Source organism: Saccoglossus kowalevskii, chromosome 13 (genome assembly GCF_978046115.1).
Source record: "Saccoglossus kowalevskii chromosome 13, keSacKowa6.1, whole genome shotgun sequence".
Lineage (NCBI taxonomy): Eukaryota > Metazoa > Hemichordata > Enteropneusta > Harrimaniidae > Saccoglossus > Saccoglossus kowalevskii.
Window position 1 is genome coordinate 34,627,164 of NC_140653.1, and position 25,553 is coordinate 34,652,716.

The window sequence follows — 25,553 nt, forward strand, 5'->3', positions numbered from 1 at the left end:
AGGATTAACATTATCTGAAGTTTGGTATCACAGAAGTTGTGCAAGTTTGTATTTTCACAGAAATGCCTTGACATTTTGAAAAATATAAGAATGATATGCAACCGATCACCAATTTTCAACAGTGTTCATCAGCACTCGTAACTGGGTTGGATAAAATATTATTTATTTTTTGTATTTTGTGATTTTTAGGGCTTGCTAGGGGGGAATAAATAAATATTATATGTGCTTGCACTACAATTCCAACTGTTTCAAGTCTTTAATCTAAATTATTCAGGGCAAGAATAAGGACCGAGAAATATTTGTTCAGCCTCATAAATTCTCATGTATTGACTTCAACATTCAAACATATTTGCTCGTATTTCACTAATTGAATATACTATACACCTAGCTTCACTGCATGAAGTAATAAGTCTACTTGAAGTCGTGAAAAGGTGCCATTACCATACTTTTTTTATAATTGTATGACTAAAACAGCTTAAATGTGAAGATGAAAAACATCTAACATCTAAACTTGTGCTGCAGTAGAAAACTTATTTTCTTTATACCAAATTCCAAACCATTGTACAAAATATAACATTGTGTACAGGTTGATTTATATGTAAAACATAGCACAACTATCAAAACCTTGCCTTTGGGGAAAAAGGCATGTAAATGGGATGGGAAATTATTGGAATATAAACTTGTGGGATTATCAAATAAAAAGCACAACAGAAACATGTATATATGCTGTCGTTTACTAATGATAATTTACAGAAAGTTTACAATAATATTTGACGGTTGAGTGTCGTTATTATGGAATATAGTACAGGGACAGAGATGGAGTCATACTACTTAATAATAATATTCATATGTTTCTCAACGTGAAATGTGAAACGCTAACACACTCGACAATTTATAATTTCATTTCACGTAATACAGTTTCAGTTGTCATTAAGCTAGGCCATCTTCTTGCCGGAATCGGGATTTTACAAAGTGTTGCACCTGTGGATACAAACAATACAAAATGTCCTGTTAACATACAACAATATATGGTGTGTGTGTGTCGTATCTTTGCTATATACACCGAGTACAGCATTCTACTTGTCACTTGGTTATATTCGTGTTTTGTTTCAGTGACGTTAATTCTTTAATGTATCGCGACCTAAACTCTAGTTATTGAGTTGATTGTTGAAGAGGGGGAGTCGTCACATGCGCATGCGTCAGATGGCCATAGTGTGTCATTGTTTACAAACAAGCGTCTACCTACGAGCCTTTGCGTTTTTAGCGTGTGTTGTTGTCATATCTTGGGACTCAATTCCCGCGCGTGCGCAGGTGACGACCCTCCCGGCCCGCTTTAATATCAAATTATACAACATTTGTTTTTGTAAGTTTCTGCACTTGTACTTGCAGCATAGGAACCAGAAAAACAACATGCATACACTGCACAAGGTATATTGTAAACCATACATGTTTCAATACAATAACATTTGATATACAAGTACAAGATACACTTTAATCTTTAATAATTATGCATACTGTATGTGACTCTGAATTACTGTACGAATGAAGAAATAACTTACGAGTTGGTGACTTCCCATGTGTTGGCAAAGTTATCGATGTCTGGCTGATCCACTGACGATATAACATCTCCACCCCTTGTTTTAATGTCGTCCTTCGAATCGTTGTTAGCACTGCCACACATTCCAACCACAGCCGAGCCCATAGAAGGTTCTATGCTGATTTCAATGCGATACTTTCCATTCCAAACTACATCGACACCAACTAAGGTGGTGATTAAGTAGCGGTCCTCTCCCCGGGTGTCATCTGTTTCCTTTATTACGTGTATGTCACTTCCCTCCCAAAAGTCATCGCTGTGCTGGATCTTTAGATTATTTTCCTACAATAAAGTAAAGACAGCCATTAGTGGCACTCACTCACTCACTATAATCACACAAATGATGGATTTTTTCTTTGTTGTTTCCAATTGATAATTTTATTTCTCGGTAGAAACTATGTTATACGACACTTTCCTACATTATAGCTATATTATTACAATAAGATCTATGTTATACGACACTTTCCTACATTATAGCTATATTATTACAATAAGATCGTTCAAAATTCATATGTAAACAATTAATGCATTTTCAATACTAGACCAAATACGACGGAAGTTTACGGCGCAGTATGTTACTATATGTCGTAAGCTAATATTCCGATAATATGTCAGACAGTTTTCTATTTCTCTTATTTGTTTTAAATTATTTTTATAACTTATTGTTCAGTCTTTTCAATGTATGATTAAATGGAAACTGTCGTCGTCACTGCGCATGTGCGTAAAAGAGGCTCTCAATGCGAATGATTACATAGTGAGCAGTTTTAGAGAGCTGGTGAAAACCTACAGGAAATTATGTGCTTGATCTCTCATAGTTGAATGATCTTTGTGATTATGATTATGATTATGATCAGAGGTGGCGACACAAAATTTTGCATGGGAGGGGGAGATCTGCTCACCAACCTTGCAGCGAAGGCGCGACCTTACTAGGGGGTCCGGGGCATGTTCCCCCTTAAACATTTAACAATCTAGATCATCTGAAACGCCATTCCCTGCATTATGCGTGGTAAATTTTGCTGACACAAAGGGTTTCAGCTTGATTTTGGAGGGGCGACGCCCCCAACATTTTTTTCAGAGGGTCGACAGCCTCCTCTGCCTCCTTGTGCCGCCGCCATTAATGATGTACTAGTTACGATTGTTAACTACATGTAACTACGTCGTCGGGCTTTACGTCGAGATAAGTGTCGGAACCTATGTCAATTGTGACAAGACATGTGTCAAGATCTATGTGTGGTGTACGTCGAGATATGTGTCGGAACCTATGTCAATTGTGACAAGACATGTGTCAAGATCTACGTGTGGTGTACGTCGGGCTTTACGTCGAGACATGCGTCAGAACCTACTAGTATGTCAATTGTGGCAAGACATGTGTCAAGATCTACGTGTGGTGTATGTCGGGCTTTAAGTCGAGACATGCGTCGGAACCTATGTCAATTGTGACAAGACATGTGTCAAGATCTACGTGTGGTGTACGTCGGGCTTTACGTCGAGACATGCGTCAGAACCTACTAGTATGTCAATTGTGGCAAGACATGTGTCAAGATCTACGTGTGGTGTACGTCGGGCTTTACGTCGAGACATGCGTCAGAACCTACCAGTATGTCAATTGTGGCAAGACATGTGTCAAGATCTACGTGTGGTATACGTCGGGCTGTACGTCGAGACATGCGTCAGAACCTACTAGTATGTCAATTGTGGCAAGACATGTGTCAAGATCTACGTGTGGTGTACATCGGGCTTTACGTCGAGATATGTGTCGGAACCTATGTCAATTGTGACAAGACATGTGCCAAGATCTACGTGTGGTGTACGTCGGGCTTTACGTCGAGACATGCGTCAGAACCTACTAGTATGTCAATTGTGGCAAGACATGTGTCAAGATCTACGTGTGGTATACGTCGGGCTGTACGTCGAGACATGAGTTGGAACATATGTCAATTGTAACAAGACATGTGTCAAGATCTACGTGTGGTATACGTCGGGCTGTACGTAGAGACATGAGTCGGAACCTATGTCAATTGTGGCAAGACATGTGTCAAGATCTACGTGTGGTATACGTCGGGCTGTACGTCGAGACATGAGTCGGAAACTATGTCAATTGTGACAAGACATGTGTCAAGATCTATGTGTGGTATACGTCGGGCTGTACGTCGAGACATGAGTCGGAATCTATGTCAATTGTGACAAGACATGTGTCAAGATCTGCGTGTGGTGTACGTCGGGCTTTACATCGAGAGATGCGTCGGAACCTATGTCAATTGTAGCAAGACATGTGCCAAGATCTACGTGTGGTGTATGTCGGGCTTTAAGTCGAGACATGCGTCGGAACTTATGTCAATTGTGACAAGACATGTGCCAAGATCTACGTGTGGTGTACGTCGGGCTTTACGTCGAGACATGCGTCAGAACCTACTAGTATGTCAATTGTGGCAAGACATGTGTCAAGATCTACGTGTGGTGTACGTCGGGCTTTACGTCGAGACATGCGTCAGAACCTACTAGTATGTCAATTGTGGCAAGACATGTGTCAAGATCTACGTGTGGTATACGTCGGGCTGTACGTCGAGACATGCGTCGGAACCTATGTCAATTGTGACAAGACATGTGCCAAGATCTACGTGTGGTGTACGTCGGGCTTTACGTCGAGACATGCGTCAGAACCTACTAGTATGTCAATTGTGGCAAGACATGTGTCAAGATCTACGTGTGGTGTACGTCGTGCTTTACGTCGACACATGCGTCGGAAACTACGTCAATTGTGGCAAGACATGTGCCAAGATCTACGTGTGGTGTACGTTGGGCTGTACGTCGAGACATGCGTCGGAACCTATGTCAATTGTGGCAAGGCATGTGTCAAGATCTACGTGTGGTGTTCGTCTAGCTTTAAGTCGAGACATGCGTCGGAACCTATGTCAATTCTGGCAAGACATGTGCCAAGATCTACGTGTGGTGTACGTCGGGCTTTACATCGAGACATGCGTCGGAACCTATGTCAATTGTGGCAAGACATGTGTCAAGATCTACGTGTGGTGTACGTCGTGCTTTACGTCGAGACATGCGTCGGAACCTATGTTAATTGTGGCAAGACATGTGTCAAGATCTACGTGTGGTGTACGTCGGGCTGTACGTCGAGACATGAGTCGGAACATATGTCAATTGTGGCAAGACATGCGCCAAGATCTACTTGTGGTGTACGTCGGGCTGTACGTCGGGCTGTAAGTCGAGACATGAGTCGGAACATATCTCAATTGTGGCAAGACATGTGTCAAGATCTACGTGTGGTGTACGTCGTGCTTTACGTCGAGACATGAGTCGGAACATATGTCAATTGTGGCAAGACATGTGTCAAGATCTACGTGTGGTGTACGTCGGGCTGTACGTCGGGCTGTACGTCGAGACATGAGTCGGAACCTATGTCAATTGTGGCAAGACATGTGTCAAGATCTACGTGTGGTGTACGTCGTGCTTTACGTCGAGACATGAGTCGGAACATATGTCAATTGTGGCAAGACATATGTCAAGATCTACGTGTGGTGTACGTCGGGCTGTACGTCGGGCTGTACGTCGAGACATGAGTCGGAACCTATGTCAATTGTGGCAAGACATGTGTCAAGATTTACGTGTGGTGTACGTCGGGCTGTACGTCGAGACATGCGTCGGAACCTATGTCAATTGTGGCAAGGCATGTGTCAAGATCTACGTGTGGTGTTCGTCTAGCTTTAAGTCGAGACATGCGTCGGAACCTATGTCAATTCTGGCAAGACATGTGCCAAGATCTACGTGTGGTGTACGTCGGGCTTTACGTCGAGACATGCGTCGGAACCTATGTCAATTGTGGCAAGACATGTGTCAAGATCTACGTGTGGTGTACGTCGTGCTTTATGTCGAGACATGCGTCGGAACCTATGTTAATTGTGGCAAGACATGTGTCAAGATCTACGTGTGGTGTACGTCGGGCTGTACGTCGAGACATGAGTCGGAACATATGTCAATTGTGGCAAGACATGCGCCAAGATCTACTTGTGGTGTACGTCGGACTGTACGTCGGGCTGTAAGTCGAGACATGAGTCGGAACATATCTCAATTGTGGCAAGACATGTGTCAGGATCTACGTGTGGTGTACGTCGGGCTGTACGTCGAGACATGAGTCGGAACCTATGTCAATTGTGGCAAGACATGTGTCAAGATCTACGTGTGGTGTACGTCGTGCTTTACGTCGAGACATGAGTCGGAACATATGTCAATTGTGGCAAGACATATGTCAAGATCTACGTGTGGTGTACGTCGGGCTGTACGTCGGGCTGTACGTCGAGACATGAGTCGGAACCTATGTCAATTGTGGCAAGACATGTGTCAAGATTTACGTGTGGTGTACGTCGGGCTGTACGTCGAGACATGAGTCGGAACCTATGTCAATTGTGGCAAGACATGTGTCAAGATCTACGTTAACACGTACCGACCAGCGCTCACATGAGCACTTATGAAATGAATGGCATAAACACGATTATTCACTTACGTCTTCAAACATGACTTCTCCAGGGTTCTTACCCATTCTTGCTGTCAACGATCGACCATTCACCGTCACAGTAAATCCAACAACACGGGCATTTTTCTCTGAAGAGGTAAAAACAAACAGATTTTAAAAACTATGTATATAAAACAATTTAACAAATTAACAATGATTGACATTTTTGGTTATAGATTACAAATATATATTTGATATTATTACTTTTAGGTTACTGCATAGGCGTTGCAAAGTATAGACGAACACTGTACAGAAGTAATGACCGTCGTGTAGTGGAGTGAATACTTTGTAGTATGAACGAACACTGTACAGAAGTTATGACCGTCGTGTAGTAGAGTGAATACTTTGTAGTATGCACGAATACTGTACAGAAGTAATGACCGTCGTGTAGTGGAGTGAATACTTTGTTGTGTGCACACAATACTGTACAGAAGTAATGACCGTCGTGTAGTGGAGTGAATACTTTGTAGTATGCACGAATACTGTACAGAAGTAATGACCGTCGTGTAGTGGAGTGAATACTTTGTAGTATACACGAATACTGTACAGAAGTAATGTCCGTCGTGTAGTGGAGTGAATACTTTGTAGTATGCACGAATACTGTACGGAAGTAATAACCGTCGTGCAGTGGAGTGAATACTTTGTAGTATGCACGAATACTGTACGGAAGTAATGACCGTCGTGTAGTGGAGTGAATACTTTGTAGTATGAACGAACACTGTACAGAAGTAATGACCGTCGTGTAGTGGAGTGAATACTTTGTAGTATACACGAATACTGTACAGAAGTAATGACCGTCGTGTAGTGGAGTGAATACTTTGTATTATGCACACATACTGTACAGAAGTAATGACCGTCGTGTAGTGGAGTGAATACTTTGTAGTATGCACAAATAATGTACAGAAGTAATGACAGTCGTGTAGTGGAGTGAATACCTTGTAGTATACACGAATAATGTACAGAAGTAGTAACCATCGTGTAGTGGAATGAATACTTTGTAGTATGCACGAATACTGTACAGAAGTAATGACCGTCGTGTAGTGGAGTGAATACTTTGTAGTATGCACGAATACTGTACAGAAGTAATGTCCGTCGTGTAGTGGAGTGAATACTTTGTAGTATACACGAATACTGTACAGAAGTAGTAACCGTCGTGTAGTGGAGTGAATACTTTGTTGTATGCACACAATACTGTACAGAAGTAATAACCGTCGTGTAGTGGAGTGAATACTTTGTAGTATGCACGAATACCGTACGGAAGTAATGACCGTCGTGTAGTGGAGTGAATACTTTGTAGTATGCATGAATACTGTACAGAAGTAATGACCGTCGTGTAGTGGAGTGAATACTTTGTAGTATACACGAATACTGTACAGAAGTAATGACCGTCGTGTAGTGGAGTGAATACTTTGTATTATGCACACATACTGTACAGAAGTAATGACCGTCGTGTAGTGGAGTGAATACTTTGTAGTATGCACAAATAATGTACAGAAGTAATGACAGTCGTGTAGTGGAGTGAATACCTTGTAGTATACACGAATAATGTACAGAAGTAGTAACCATCGTGTAGTGGAATGAATACTTTGTAGTATGCACGGATACTGTACAGAAGTAATAACCGTTGTGTAGTGGAGTGAATACTTTGTAGTATGCACGAATACTGTACAGAAGTTATGACCGTCGTGTAGTAGAGTGAATACTTTGTAGTATGCACGAATACTGTACAGAAGTAATGACCGTCGTGTAGTGGAGTGAATACTTTGTTGTATGCACACAATACTGTACAGAAGTAATAACCGTCGTGTAGTGGAGTGAATACTTTGTAGTATGCACGAATACCGTACGGAAGTAATGACCGTCGTGTAGTGGAGTGAATACTTTGTAGTATGCATGAATACTGTACAGAAGTAATGACCGTCGTGTAGTGGAGTGAATACTTTGTAGTATGCACGAACACTGTACAGAAGTAATGACCGTCGTGCAGTGGAGTGAATAATTTGTGGTATGCACACATACTGTACAGAAGTAATGACCGTCGTGTAGTGGAGTGAATACTTTGTGGAATGCACGAATACTGTACAGAAGTAATGACCGTCGTGTAGTGGAGTGAATACTTTGTAGTATGCACGAATACTGTACAGAAGTAATGTCCGTCGTGTAGTGGAGTGAATACTTTGTAGTATACACGAATACTGTACAGAAGTAGTAACCGTCGTGTAGTGGAGTGAATACTTTGTAGTATGCACGGATACTGTACAGAAGTAATAACCGTTGTGTAGTGGAGTGAATACTTTGTAGTATGCACGAATACTGTACAGAAGTTATGACCGTCGTGTAGTAGAGTGAATACTTTGTAGTATGCACGAATACTGTACAGAAGTAATGACCGTCGTGTAGTGGAGTGAATACTTTGTTGTATGCACACAATACTGTACAGAAGTAATAACCGTCGTGTAGTGGAGTGAATACTTTGTAGTATGCACGAATACCGTACGGAAGTAATGACCGTCGTGTAGTGGAGTGAATACTTTGTAGTATGCATGAATACTGTACAGAAGTAATGACCGTCGTGTAGTGGAGTGAATACTTTGTAGTATGCACGAACACTGTACAGAAGTAATGACCGTCGTGCAGTGGAGTGAATAATTTGTGGTATGCACACATACTGTACAGAAGTAATGACCGTCGTGTAGTGGAGTGAATACTTTGTGGAATGCACAAATACTGTACAGAAGTAATGACCGTCATGTAGTGGAGTGAATACTTTGTAGTATGCACGAATACTGTACAGAAGTAATGACCGTCGTGTAGTGGAGTGAATACTTTGTAGTATGCACACATACTGTACAGACGTAATGACCGTCGTGTAGTGGAGTGAATACTTTGTAGTATGCACAAATACTGTACAGAAGTAATGACCGTAATGTAATGGAGTGAATACTTTGTAGTATGCACGAATACTGTACGGAAGTAATGACCGTCGTGTAGTGGAGGGAATACTTTGTAGTATGAACGAATACTGTACAGAAGTAATGACCGTCATGTAGTGGAGTTAATACTTAGTAGTATGCACAAATACTGTACGGAAGTAATGACCGTCGTGTAGTGGAGTTAATACTTTGTAGTATGCACACATACTGTACAGACGTAATGACCGTCGTGTAGTGGAGTGAATACTTTGTAGTATGCACAAATACTGTACAGAAGTAATGACCGTAATGTAATGGAGTGAATACTTTGTAGTATGCACGAATACTGTACGGAAGTAATGACCGTCGTGTAGTGGAGGGAATACTTTGTAGTATGCACACATACTGTACAGACGTAATGACCGTCGTGTAGTGGAGTGAATACTTTGTAGTATGAACGAATACTGTACAGAAGTAATGACCGTCATGTAGTGGAGTTAATACTTAGTAGTATGCACAAATACTGTACGGAAGTAATGACCGTCGTGTAGTGGAGTGAATACTTTGTAGTATGCACGAATACTGTACAGAAGTAATGACCGTCATGTAGTGGAGTTAATACTTTGTAGTATGCACAAATACTGTACAGAAGTAATGACCGTCGTGTAGTGGAGTGAATACTTTGTAGTATGCACAAATACTGTACATAAGTTATGACCGACATGTAGTGGAGTGAATACTTTGTAGTATGCACGAATACTGTACAGAAGTAATGACCGTCGTGTAGAGGAGTGAATACTTTGTTGTATGCACACATACTGTACAGAAGAAATGACCGTCGTGTAGTGGAGTGAATACTTTGTAGTATGCACGAACAATGTACAGAAGTAATGACCGTCGTGTAGTGGAGTGAATACTTTGTAGTATGCACAAATACTGTACAGAAGTAATGACCGTAATGTAATGGAGTGAATACTTTGTAGTATGCACGAATACTGTACAGAAGTAATGACCGTCGTGTAGTGGAGTGAATACTTTGTAGAATGCACAAATACTGTACAGAAGTAATGACCGTCATGTAGTGGAGTGAATACTTTGTAGTATGCACGAATACTGTACAGAAGTAATGACCGTCGTGTAGTGGAGTGAATACTTTGTAGTATGCACGAACAATGTACAGAAGTAATGACCGTCGTGTAGTGGAGTGAATACTTTGTAGTATGCACAAATACTGTACAGAAGTAATGACCGTAATGTAATGGAGTGAATACTTTGTAGTATGCACGAATACTGTACAGAAGTAATGACCGTCGTGTAGTGGAGTGAATACTTTGTAGTATGCACACATACTGTACAGAAGTAATGACCGTCGTGTAGTGGAGTGAATACTTTGTAGTATGCACGAACACTGTACAGAAGTAATGACCGTCGTGCAGTGGAGTGAATAATTTGTGGTATGCACACATACTGTACAGAAGTAATGACCGTCGTGTAGTGGAGTGAATACTTTGTGGAATGCACAAATACTGTACAGAAGTAATGACCGTCATGTAGTGGAGTGAATACTTTGTAGTATGCACGAATACTGTACAGAAGTAATGACCGTCGTGTAGTGGAGTGAATACTTTGTAGTATGCACACATACTGTACAGACGTAATGACCGTCGTGTAGTGGAGTGAATACTTTGTAGTATGCACAAATACTGTACAGAATTAATGACCGTAATGTAATGGAGTGAATACTTTGTAGTATGCACGAATACTGTACAGAAGTAATGACCGTCGTGTAGTGGAGTGAATACTTTGTAGTATGCACACATACTGTACAGACGTAATGACCGTTGTGTAGAGGAGTGAATACTTTGTAGTATGAACGAATACTGTACAGAAGTAATGACCGTCATGTAGTGGAGTTAATACTTAGTAGTATGCACAAATACTGAACGGAAGTAATGACCGTCGTGTAGTGGAGTTAATACTTTGTAGTATGCACGAATACTGTACGGAATTAATGACCGTCATGTAGTGGAGTGAATACTTTGTAGTATGCACGAATACTGTACAGAAGTAATGACCGTCGTGTAGTGGAGTGAATACTTTGTAGAATGCACAAATACTGTACAGAAGTAATGACCGTCATGTAGTGGAGTGAATACTTTGTAGTATGCACGAATACTGTACAGAAGTAATGACCGTCGTGTAGTGGAGTGAATACTTTGTAGTATGCACGAACAATGTACAGAAGTAATGACCGTCGTGTAGTGGAGTGAATACTTTGTAGTATGCACAAATACTGTACAGAAGTAATGACCGTAATGTAATGGAGTGAATACTTTGTAGTATGCACGAATACTGTACAGAAGTAATGACCGTCGTGTAGTGTAGTGGAGTGAATACTTTGTAGTATGCACACATACTGTACAGAAGTAATGACCGTCGTGTAGTGGAGTGAATACTTTGTAGAATGCACAAATACTGTACAGAAGTAATGACCGTCATGTAGTGGAGTGAATACTTTGTAGTATGCACGAATACTGTACAGAAGTAATGACCGTCGTGTAGTGGAGTGAATACTTTGTAGTATGCACACATACTGTACAGACGTAATGACCGTCGTGTAGTGGAGTGAATACTTTGTAGTATGCACAAATAATGTACAGAAGTAATGACCGTAATGTAATGGAGTGAATACTTTGTAGTATGCACGAATACTGTACAGAAGTAATGACCGTCGTGTAGTGGAGTGAATACTTTGTAGTATGCACACATACTGTACAGACGTAATGACCGTCGTGTAGTGGAGTGAATACTTTGTAGTATGAACGAATACTGTACAGAAGTAATGACCGTCAGGTAGTGGAGTTAATACTTAGTAGTATGCACAAATACTGTACGGAAGTAATGACCGTCGTGTAGTGGAGTTAATACTTTGTAGTATGCACGAATACTGTACGGAATTAATGACCGTCATGTAGTGGAGTGAATACTTTGTAGTATGCACGAATACTGTACAGAAGTAATGACCGTCATGTAGTGGAGTTAATACTATGTAGTATGCACAAATACAGTACAGAAGTAATGACCGTCGTGTAGTGGAGTGAATACTTTGTAGTATGCACAAATACTGTACATAAGTAATGACCGTCATGTAGTGGAGTGAATACTTTGTAGTATGCATGAATACAGTACAGAAGTAATGACCGTCGTGTAGAGGAGTGAATACTTTGTAGTATGCACACATACTGTACAGAAGTAATGACCGTCGTGCAGTGGAGTGAATACTTTGTAGTATGCACGAACAATGTACAGAAGTAATGACCGTCGTGTAGTGGAGTGAATACTTTGTTGTATGAACGAATACTGTACAGAAGTAATGACCGTCGTGTAGTGGAGTGAATACTTTGTAGTATGCACGGATACTGTACAGAAGTAATAACCATTGTGTAGTGGAGTGAATACTTTGTAGTATACACGAATACTGTACAGAAGTAATGACCGTCGTGTAGTGGAGTGAATACTTTGTAGTATACACGAACACTGTACAGAAGGAATGACCGTCGTGCAGTGGAGTGAATACTTTGTAGTAAGCACGAACACTGCACAGAAGGAATGACCGTCGTGCAGTGGAGTGAATACTTTGTAGTATACACGAATACTGTACAGAAGTAATGACCGTCGTGTAGTGGAGTGAATACTTTGTAGTATGCACGAATATTGTACAGAAGTAATGACCGTCGTGTAGTGGAGTGAATACTTTGTAGTATACACGAATACTGTGCAGAAGTAATAACCGTGATGCAGTGAAGTGAATACTTTGTAGTATGCACGAATATTGTACAGAAGTAATGACCGTCGTGTAGTGGAGTGAATACTTTGTAGTATACACGAATACTGTACAGAAGTAATGACCGTCGTACAGTGGAGTGAATACTTTGTAGTTTGCACGAATACTGTATAGAAGTAATGACCGTCGTGTAGTGGAGTGAATACTTTGTAGTATGCACGAATACTGTACAGAAGTAATGACCGTCGTGTAGTGGAGTGAATACTTTGTAGTATGAACGAATACTGTACAGAAGTTATGACCGTCGTGTAGTGGAGTGAATACTTTGTAGTATACACGAATACTGTACAGAAGTAGTAACCGTCGTGTAGTGGAGTGAATACTTTGTAGTATGCACGAACACTGTACAGAAGTAATGACCGTCGTACAGTGGAGTGAATACTTTGTAGTATGCACGAATACTGTATAGAAGTAATGACCGTCGTGTAGTGGAGTGAATACTTTGTAGTATGCACACATACTGTACAGACGTAATGACCGTCGTGTAGTGGAGTGAATACTTTGTAGTATGCACAAATAATGTACAGAAGTAATGACCGTAATGTAATGGAGTGAATACTTTGTAGTATGCACGAATACTGTACAGAAGTAATGACCGTCGTGTAGTGGAGTGAATACTTTGTAGTATGCACACATACTGTACAGACGTAATGACCGTCGTGTAGTGGAGTGAATACTTTGTAGTATGAACGAATACTGTACAGAAGTAATGACCGTCAGGTAGTGGAGTTAATACTTAGTAGTATGCACAAATACTGTACGGAAGTAATGACCGTCGTGTAGTGGAGTTAATACTTTGTAGTATGCACGAATACTGTACGGAATTAATGACCGTCATGTAGTGGAGTGAATACTTTGTAGTATGCACGAATACTGTACAGAAGTAATGACCGTCATGTAGTGGAGTTAATACTATGTAGTATGCACAAATACAGTACAGAAGTAATGACCGTCGTGTAGTGGAGTGAATACTTTGTAGTATGCACAAATACTGTACATAAGTAATGACCGTCATGTAGTGGAGTGAATACTTTGTAGTATGCATGAATACAGTACAGAAGTAATGACCGTCGTGTAGAGGAGTGAATACTTTGTAGTATGCACACATACTGTACAGAAGTAATGACCGTCGTGCAGTGGAGTGAATACTTTGTAGTATGCACGAACAATGTACAGAAGTAATGACCGTCGTGTAGTGGAGTGAATACTTTGTTGTATGAACGAATACTGTACAGAAGTAATGACCGTCGTGTAGTGGAGTGAATACTTTGTAGTATGCACGGATACTGTACAGAAGTAATAACCATTGTGTAGTGGAGTGAATACTTTGTAGTATACACGAATACTGTACAGAAGTAATGACCGTCGTGTAGTGGAGTGAATACTTTGTAGTATACACGAACACTGTACAGAAGGAATGACCGTCGTGCAGTGGAGTGAATACTTTGTAGTAAGCACGAACACTGCACAGAAGGAATGACCGTCGTGCAGTGGAGTGAATACTTTGTAGTATACACGAATACTGTACAGAAGTAATGACCGTCGTGTAGTGGAGTGAATACTTTGTAGTATGCACGAATATTGTACAGAAGTAATGACCGTCGTGTAGTGGAGTGAATACTTTGTAGTATACACGAATACTGTGCAGAAGTAATAACCGTGATGCAGTGAAGTGAATACTTTGTAGTATGCACGAATATTGTACAGAAGTAATGACCGTCGTGTAGTGGAGTGAATACTTTGTAGTATACACGAATACTGTACAGAAGTAATGACCGTCGTACAGTGGAGTGAATACTTTGTAGTTTGCACGAATACTGTATAGAAGTAATGACCGTCGTGTAGTGGAGTGAATACTTTGTAGTATGCACGAATACTGTACAGAAGTAATGACCGTCGTGTAGTGGAGTGAATACTTTGTAGTATGAACGAATACTGTACAGAAGTTATGACCGTCGTGTAGTGGAGTGAATACTTTGTAGTATACACGAATACTGTACAGAAGTAGTAACCGTCGTGTAGTGGAGTGAATACTTTGTAGTATGCACGAACACTGTACAGAAGTAATGACCGTCGTACAGTGGAGTGAATACTTTGTAGTATGCACGAATACTGTATAGAAGTAATGACCGTCGTGTAGTGGAGTGAATACTTTGTAGTATGCACACATAATGTACAGAAGTAATGACCGTCGTGTAGTGGAGTGAATACATTGTAGTATGAACGAATACTGTACAGAAGTAATGACCGTCGAGTAGTGGAGTGAATACTTTGTAGTATGCACGAATACTGTACGGAAGAAATGACCGTCATGTAGTGGAGTGAATACTTTGTAGTATGCACGAATACTGTACAGAAGTAATGATCGTCGTGTAGTGGAGTGAATACTTTGTAGTATACACGAATACTGTACAGAAGAAGTAACCATCGTGTAGTGGAGTGAATACTTTGTAGTATGCACAAATACTGTACAGAAGTAATAACCGTCGTGTAGTGGAGTGAATACTTTGTAGTATGCACACATACTGTACAGAAGTAATGACCGTCATGTAGTGGAGTGAATACTTTGTAGTATGCACGAATACTGTACGGAAGTAATGACCGTCGTGTAGTGGAGTGAATACTTTGTAGTATGCATGAATACTGTACAGAAGTAATGACCGTCGTGTAGTGGAGTGAATACTTTGCAGTATGCACGAATACTGTACGGAAGTAATAACCGTCGTGTAGTGGCGTGAATACTTTGTAGTATACACGAATACTGTACAGAAGTAATGACCGTCGTGTAGTGGAGTGAATACTTTGTATTATGCACACATACTGTACAGAAGTAATGACCGTCGTGTAGTGGAGTGAATACTTTGTAGTATGCACAAATACTGTACAGAAGTAATGACCGTCGTGTAGTGGAGTGAATACTTTGTAGTATGCACGAATACTGTACAGAAGTAATGACCGTCGTGTAGTGGAATGAATACTTTGTAGTATGCACGAATACTGTACAGAAGTAATGACCGTCGTGTAGTGGAGTGAATACTTTGTAGTATGCACGAATACTGTACAGAAGTAATGTCCGTCGTGTAGTGGAGTGAATACTTTGTAGTAGACACGAATACTGTACAGAAGTAGTAACCGTCATGTAGTGGAGTGAATACTTTGTAGTATGCACGGAAACTGTACAGAAGTAATAACCGTTGTGTAGTGGAGTGAATACTTTGTAGTATGCACGAATACTGTACAGAAGTTATGACCGTCGTGTAGTAGAGTGAATACTTTGTAGTATGCACGAATACTGTACAGAAGTAATGACCGTCGTGTAGTGGAGTGAATACTTTGTTGTGTGCACACAATACTGTACAGAAGTAATAACCGTCGTGTAGTGGAGTGAATACTTTGTAGTATGCACGAATACCGTACGGAAGTAATGACCGTCGTGTAGTGGAGTGAATACTTTGTAGTATGCATGAATACTGTACAGAAGTAATGACCGTCGTGTAGTGGAGTGAATACTTTGTAGTATGCACGAACACTGTACAGAAGTAATGACCGTCGTGCAGTGGAGTGAATAATTTGTGGTATGCACACATACTGTACAGAAGTAATGACCGTCGTGTAGTGGAGTGAATACTTTGTAGAATGCACAAATACTGTACAGAAGTAATGACCGTCGTGTAGTGGAGTGAATACTTTGCAGTATGCACGAACACTGTACGGAAGAAATGACCGTCATGTAGTGGAGTGAATACTTTGTAGTATGCACGAATACTGTACAGAAGTAATGATCGTCGTGTAGTGGAGTGAATACTTTGTAGTATACACGAATACTGTACAGAAGTAGTAACCATCGTGTAGTGGAGTGAATACTTTGTAGTATGCACAAATACTGTACAGAAGTAATAACCGTCGTGTAGTGGAGTGAATACTTTGTAGTATGCACACATACTGTACAGAAGTAATGACCGTCGTGTAGTGGAGTGAATACTTTGTAGTATGCACGAATACTGTACGGAAGTAATGACCGTCGTGTAGTGGAGTGAATACTTTGTAGTATGCATGAGTACTGTACAGAATTAATGACCGTCGTGTAGTGGAGTGAATACTTTGTAGTATGCACGAATACTGTACGGAAGTAATAACCGTCGTGTAGTGGAGTGAATACTTTGTAGTATACACGAATACTGTACAGAAGTAATGACCGTCGTGTAGTGGAGTGAATACTTTGTATTATGCACACATACTGTACAGAAGTAATGACCGTCGTGTAGTGGAGTGAATACTTTGTAGTATGCACAAATACTGTACAGAAGAAATGACCGTCGTGCAGTGGAGTGAATACTTTGTAGTATACACGAATACTGTACAGAAGTAATGTCCGTCGTGTAGTGGAGTGAATACTTTGTAGTATACACGAATAATGTACAGAAGTAGTAACCATCGTGTAGTGGAATGAATACTTTGTAGTATGCACGAATACTGTACAGAAGTAATGACCGTCGTGTAGTGGAGTGAATACTTTGTAGTATGCACGAATACTGTACAGAAGTAATGACCGTCGTGTAGTGGAGTGAATACTTTGTAGTATGCACGAATACTGTACAGAAGTAATGTCCGTCGTGTAGTGGAGTGAATACTTTGTAGTATACACGAATAATGTACAGAAGTAGTAACCATCGTGTAGTGGAATGAATACTTTGTAGTATGCACGAATACTGTACAGAAGTAATGACCGTCGTGTAGTGGAGTGAATACTTTGTAGTATGCACGAATACTGTACAGAAATAATGTCCGTCGTGTAGTGGAGTGAATACTTTGTAGTATACAGGAATACTGTACAGAAGTAGTAACCGTCGTGTAGTGGAGTGAATACTTTGTAGTATGCACGGATACTGTACAGAAGTAATAACCGTTGTGTAGTGGAGTGAATACTTTGTAGTATGCACGAATACTGTACAGAAGTTATGACCGTCGTGTAGTAGAGTGAATACTTTGTAGTATGCACGAATACTGTATAGAAGTAATGACCGTCGTGTAGTGGAGTGAATACTTTGTAGTATGCACACATAATGTACAGAAGTAATGACCGTCGTGTAGTGGAGTGAATACATTGTAGTATGAACGAATACTGTACAGAAGTAATGACCGTCGTGTAGTGGAGTGAATACTTTGTAGTATGCACGAATACTGTACGGAAGTAATGACCGTCGTGTAGTGGAGTGAATACTTTGTAGTATGCACGAACACTGTACAGAAGTAATGACCGTCGAGCAGTGGAGTGAATAATTTGTGGTATGCACACATACTGTACAGAAGTAATGACCGTCGTGTAGTGGAATGAATACTTTGTAGAATACACAAATACTGTACAGAAGTAATGACCGTCATGTAGTGGAGTGAATACTTTGTAGTATGCACGAATACTGTACAGAAGTAATGACCGTCGTGTAGTGGAGTGAATACTTTGTAGTATGCACACATACTGTACAGACGTAATGACCGTCGTGTAGTGGAGTGAATACTTTGTAGTATGCACAAATACTGTACAGAAGTAATGACCGTAATGTAGTGGAGTGAATACTTTGTAGTATGCATGAATACTGTACAGAAGTAATGACCGTCGTGTAGTGGAGTGAATACTTTGTAGTATGCACGAACACTGTACAGAAGTAATGACCGTCGTGCAGTGGAGTGAATAATTTGTGGTATGCACACATACTGTACAGAAGTAATGACCGTCGTGTAGTGGAGTGAATACTTTGTAGAATGCACAAATACTGTACAGAAGTAATGACCGTCGTGTAGTGGAGTGAATACTTTGTAGTATGCACGAACACTGTACAGAAGTAATGACCGTCGTACAGTGGAGTGAATACTTTGTAGTATGCACGAATACTGTATAGAAGTAATGACCGTCGTGTAGTGGAGTGAATACTTTGTAGCATGCACACATAATGTACAGAAGTAATGACCGTCGTGTAGTGGAGTGAATACATTGTAGTATGAACGAATACTGTACAGAAGTAATGACCGTCGTGTAGTGGAGTGAATACTTTGTAGTATGCACGAATACTGTACGGAAGAAATGACCGTCATGTAGTGGAGTGAATACTTTGTAGTATGCACGAATACTGTACAGAAGTAATGATCGTCGTGTAGTGGAGTGAATACTTTGTAGTATACACGAATACTGTACAGAAGTAGTAACCATCGTGTAGTGGAGTGAATACTTTGTAGTATGCACAAATACTGTACAGAAGTAATAACCGTCGTGTAGTGGAGTGAATACTTTGTAGTATGCACACATACTGTACAGAAGTAATGACCGTCGTGTAGTGGAGTGAATACTTTGTAGTATGCACGAATACTGTACGGAAGTAATGACCGTCGTGTAGTGGAGTGAATACTTTGTAGTATGCATGAATACTGTACAGAAGTAATGACCGTCGTGTAGTGGAGTGAATACTTTGTAGTATGCACGAATACTGTGCGGAAGTAATAACCGTCGTGTAGTGGAGTGAATACTTTGTAGTATACACGAATACTGTACAGAAGTAATGACCGTCGTGTAGTGGAGTGAATACTTTGTATTATGCACACATACTGTACAGAAGTAATGACCGTCGTGTAGTGGAGTGAATACTTTGTAGTATGCACAAATACTGTACAGAAGTAATGACCGTCGTGCAGTGGAGTGAATACTTTGTAGTATACACGAATACTGTACAGAAGTAATGTCCGTCGTGTAGTGGAGTGAATACTTTGTAGTATACACGAATACTGTACAGAAGTAGTAACCATCGTGTAGTGGAGTGAATACTTTGTAGTATGCACAAATACTGTACAGAAGTAATAACCGTCGTGTAGTGGAGTGAATACTTTGTAGTATGCACGAATACTGTATAGAAGTAATGACCGTCGTGTAGTGGAGTGAATACTTTGTAGTATGCACACATAATGTACAGAAGTAATGACCGTCGTGTAGTGGAGTGAATACATTGTAGTATGAACGAATACTGTACAGAAGTAATGACCGTCGTGTAGTGGAGTGAATACTTTGTAGTATGCACGAATACTGTACGGAAGAAATGACCGTCATGTAGTGGAGTGAATACTTTGTAGTATGCACGAATACTGTACAGAAGTAATGATCGTCGTGTAGTGGAGTGAATACTTTGTAGTATACACGAATACTGTACAGAAGTAGTAACCATCGTGTAGTGGAGTGAATACTTTGTAGTATGCACAAATACTGTACAGAAGTAATAACCGTCGTGTAGTGGAGTGAATACTTTGTAGTATGCACACATACTGTACAGAAGTAATGACCGTCGTGTAGTGGAGTGAATACTTTGTAGTAGGCACGAATACTGTACGGAAGTAATGACCGTCGTGTAGTGGAGTGAATACTTTGTAGTATGCATGAATACTGTACAGAAGTAATGACCGTCGTGTAGTGGAGTGAATACTTTGTAGTATGCACGAATACTGTACGGAAGTAATAACCGTCGTGTAGTGGAGTGAATACTTTGTAGTATACACGAATACTGTACAGAAGTAATGACCGTCGTGTAGTGGAGTGAATACTTTGTATTATGCACACATACTGTACAGAAGTAATGACCGTCGTGCAGTGGAGTGAATACTTTGTAGTATGCACAAATACTGTACAGAAGTAATGACCATCGTGCAGTGGAGTGAATACTTTGTAGTATACACGAATACTGTACAGAAGTAATGTCCGTCGTGTAGTGGAGTGAATACTTTGTAGTATACACGAATAATGTACAGAAGTAGTAACCATCGTGTAGTGGAATGAATACTTTGTAGTATGCACGAATACTGTACAGAAGTAATGACCGTCGTGTAGTGGAGTGAATACTTTGTAGTATGCACGAATACTGTACAGAAGTAATGTCCGTCGTGTAGTGGAGTGAATACTTTGTAGTATACACGAATAATGTACAGAAGTAGTAACCATCGTGTAGTGGAATGAATACTTTGTAGTATGCACGAATACTGTACAGAAGTAATGACCGTCGTGTAGTGGAGTGAATACTTTGTAGTATGCACGAATACTGTACAGAAGTAATGTCTGTCGTGTAGTGGAGTGAATACTTTGTAGTATACACGAATACTGTACAGAAGTAGTAACCGTCGTGTAGTGGAGTGAATACTTTGTAGAATGCGCGGATACTGTACAGAAGTAATAACCGTTGTGTAGTGTAGTGAATACTTTGTAGTATGCACGAATACTGTACAGAAGTTATGACCGTCGTGTAGTAGAGTGAATACTTTGTAGTATGCACGAATACTGTACAGAAGTAATGACCGTCGTGTAGTGGAGTGAATACTTTGTTGTGTGCACACAATACTGTACAGAAGTAATAATCGTCGTGTAGTGGAGTGAATACTTTGTAGTATGCACGAATACCGTACGGAAGTAATGACCGTCGTGTAGTGGAGTGAATACTTTGTAGTATGCATGAATACTGTACAGAAGTAATGACCGTCGTGTAGTGGAGTGAATACTTTGTAGTATGCACGAACACTGTACAGAAGTAATGACCGTCGTGCAGTGGAGTGAATAATTTGTGGTATGCACACATACTGTACAGAAGTAATGACCGTCGTGTAGTGGAGTGAATACTTTGTAGAATGCACAAATACTGTACAGAAGTAATGACCGTCATGTAGTGGAGTGAATACTTTGTAGTATGCACGAATACTGTACAGAAGTAATGACCGTCGTGTAGTGGAGTGAATACTTTGTAGTATGCACACATACTGTACAGACGTAATGACCGTCGTGTAGTGGAGTGAATACTTTGTAGTATGCACAAATACTGTACAGAAGTAATGACCGTAATGTAATGGAGTGAATACTTTGTAGTATGCACGAATACTGTACAGAAGTAATGACCGTCGTGTAGTGGAGTGAATACTTTGTAGTATGCACACATACTGTGCAGACGTAATGACCGTCGTGTAGTGGAGTGAATACTTTGTAGTATGAACGAATACTGTACAGAAGTAATGACCGTCATGTAGTGGAGTTAATACTTAGTAGTATGCACAAATACTGTACGGAAATAATGACCGTCGTGTAGTGGAGTTAATACTTTGTAGTATGCACGAATACTGTACGGAATTAATGACCGTCATGTAGTGGAGTGAATACTTTGTAGTATGCACGAATACTGTACAGAAGTAATGACCGTCATGTAGTGGAGTTAATACTTTGTAGTATGCACAAATACTGTACAGAAGTAATGACCGTCGTGTAGTGGAGTGAATACTTTGTAGTATGCACAAATACTGTACATAAGTTATGACCGACATGTAGTGGAGTGAATACTTTGTAGTATGCACGAATACTGTACAGAAGTAATGACCGTCGTGTAGAGGAGTGAATACTTTGTAGTATGCACACATACTGTACAGAAGAAATGACCGTCGTGTAGTGGAGTGAATACTTTGTAGTATGCACGAACACTGTACAGAAGTAATGACCGTCGTGCAGTGGAGTGAATAATTTGTGGTATGCACACATACTGTACAGAAGTAATGACCGTCGTGTAGTGGAGTGAATACTTTGTAGAATGCACAAATACTGTACAGAAGTAATGACCGTCATGTAGTGGAGTGAATACTTTGTAGTATGCACGAATACTGTACAGAAGTAATGACCGTCGTGTAGTGGAGTGAATACTTTGTAGTATGCACACATACTGTACAGACGTAATGACCGTCGTGTAGTGGAGTGAATACTTTGTAGTATGCACGAACACTGTACAGAAGTAATGACCGTCGTGCAGTGGAGTGAATAATTTGTGGTATGCACACATACTGTACAGAAGTAATGACCGTCGTGTAGTGGAGTGAATACTTTGTAGAATGCACAAATACTGTACAGAAGTAATGACCGTCATGTAGTGGAGTGAATACTTTGTAGTATGCACGAATACTGTACAGAAGTAATGACCGTCGTGTAGTGGAGTGAATACTTTGTAGTATGCACACATACTGTACAGACGTAATGACCGTCGTGTAGTGGAGTGAATACTTTGTAGTATGCACAAATACTGTACAGAAGTAATGACCGTTATGTAATGGAGTGAATACTTTGTAGTATGCACGAATACTGTACAGAAGTAATGACCGTCGTGTAGTGGAGTGAATACTTTGTAGTATGCACACATACTGTACAGACGTAATGACCGTCGTGTAGTGGAGTGAATACTTTGTAGTATGAACGAATACTGTACAGAAGTAATGATCGTCATGTAGTGGAGTTAATACTTAGTAGTATGCACAAATACTGTACAGAAGTAATGACCGTCGTGTAGTGGAGTGAATACTTTGTAGTATGCTCAAATACTGTACATAAGTTATGACCGACATGTAGTGGAGTGAATACTTTGTAGTATGCACGAATACTGTACAGAAGTAATGACCGTCGTGTAGAGGAGTGAATACTTTGTAGTATGCACACATACTGTACAGAAGAAATGACCGTCGTGTAGTGGAGTGAATACTTTGTAGTATGCACGAACACTGTACAGAAGTAATGACCGTCGTGCAGTGGAGTGAATAATTTGTGGTATGCACACATACTGTACAGAAGTAATGACCGTCGTGTAGTGGAGTGAATACTTTGTAGAATGCACAAATACTGTACAGAAGTAATGACCGTCATGTAGTGGAGTGAATACTTTGTAGTATGCACGAATACTGTACAGAAGTAATGACCGTCGTGTAGTGGAGTGAATACTTTGTAGTATGCACACATACTGTACAGACGTAATGACCGTCGTGTAGTGGAGTGAATACTTTGTAGTATGCACAAATACTGTACAGAAGTAATGACCGTAATGTAATGGAGTGAATACTTTGTAGTATGCACGAATACTGTACAGAAGTAATGACCGTCGTGTAGTGGAGTGAATACTTTGTAGTATGCACACATACTGTACAGACGTAATGACCGTCGTGTAGTGGAGTGAATACTTTGTAGTATGAACGAATACTGTACAGAAGTAATGACCGTCATGTAGTGGAGTTAATACTTAGTAGTATGCACAAATACTGTACGGAAGTAATGACCGTCGTGTAGTGGAGTTAATACTTTGTAGTATGCACGAATACTGTACGGAATTAATGACCATCATGTAGTGGAGTGAATACTTTGTAGTATGCACGAATACTGTACAGAAGTAATGACCGTCATGTAGTGGAGTTAATACTTTGTAGTATGCACAAATACTGTACAGAAGTAATGACCGTCGTGTAGTGGAGTGAATACTTTGTAGTATGCACAAATACTGTACATAAGTTATGACCGACATGTAGTGGAGTGAATACTTTGTAGTATGCACGAATACTGTACAGAAGTAATGACCGTCGTGTAGAGGAGTGAATACTTTGTAGTATGCACACATACTGTACAGAAGAAATGACCGTCGTGTAGTGGAGTGAATACTTTGTAGTATGCACGAACAATGTACAGAAGTAATGACCGTCGTGTAGTGGAGTGAATACTTTGTAGTATGCACAAATACTGTACAGAAGTAATAACCGTCGTGTAGTGGAGTGAATACTTTGTAGTATGCACGAATACCGTACGGAAGTAATGACCGTCGTGTAGTGGAGTGAATACTTTGTAGTATGCATGAATACTGTACAGAAGTAATGACCGTCGTGTAGTGGAGTGAATACTTTGTAGTATGCACGAACACTGTACAGAAGTAATGACCGTCGTGCAGTGGAGTGAATAATTTGTGGTATGCACACATACTGTACAGAAGTAATGACCGTCGTGTAGTGGAGTGAATACTTTGTAGAATGCACAAATACTGTACAGAAGTAATGACCGTCGTGTAGTGGAGTGAATACTTTGTAGTATGCACGAACACTGTACAGAAGTAATGACCGTCGTACAGTGGAGTGAATACTTTGTAGTATGCACGAATACTGTATAGAAGTAATGACCGTCGTGTAGTGGAGTGAATACTTTGTAGTATACACACATAATGTACAGAAGTAATGACCGTCGTGTAGTGGAGTGAATACATTGTAGTATGAACGAATACTGTACAGAAGTAATGACCGTCGTGTAGTGGAGTGAATACTTTGTAGTATGCACACATACTGTACAGAAGTAATGACCGTCGTGTAGTGGAGTGAATACTTTGTAGTATGCACAAATACTGTACAGAAATAATGACCGTCGTGCAGTGGAGTGAATACTTTGTAGTATACACGAATACTGTACAGAAGTAATGTCCGTCGTGTAGTGGAGTGAATACTTTGTAGTATACACGAATAATGTACAGAAGTAGTAACCATCGTGTAGTGGAATGAATACTTTGTAGTATGCACGAATACTGTACAGAAGTAATGACCGTCGTGTAGTGGAGTGAATACTTTGTAGTATGCACGAATACTGTACAGAAGTAATAACCGTCGTGTAGTGGAGTGAATACTTTGTAGTATGCACGAATACTGTACAGAAGTAATGTCCGTCGTGTAGTGGAGTGAATACTTTGTAGTATACACGAATAATGTACAGAAGTAGTAACCATCGTGTAGTGGAATGAATACTTTGTAGTATGCACGAATACTGTACAGAAGTAATGACCGTCGTGTAGTGGAGTGAATACTTTGTAGTATGCACGAATACTG

The 25,553-nt window shown here is 40.3% G+C and overlaps 1 protein-coding gene across 1 annotated transcript in view; it reads right to left on the reverse strand.

Annotated features, from left to right (window-relative positions):
• Window positions 1-720: 720 nt before the first annotated feature.
• LOC100376310 (BMP-binding endothelial regulator protein) overlaps window positions 721-25,553 on the reverse strand; it is a 71,454-nt gene continuing 46,621 nt past the window's right edge. The window contains exons 4-6 of the mRNA XM_085507263.1: window positions 6,111-6,208; window positions 1,560-1,876; window positions 721-981 (exon numbers count right to left, since the gene is read on the reverse strand). Of these exons, the coding sequence (XP_085363389.1) occupies window positions 966-981; window positions 1,560-1,876; window positions 6,111-6,208 (431 nt within the window). The 3' untranslated portion in view covers window positions 721-965. The remainder of the gene's footprint in view (window positions 982-1,559; window positions 1,877-6,110; window positions 6,209-25,553) is intronic.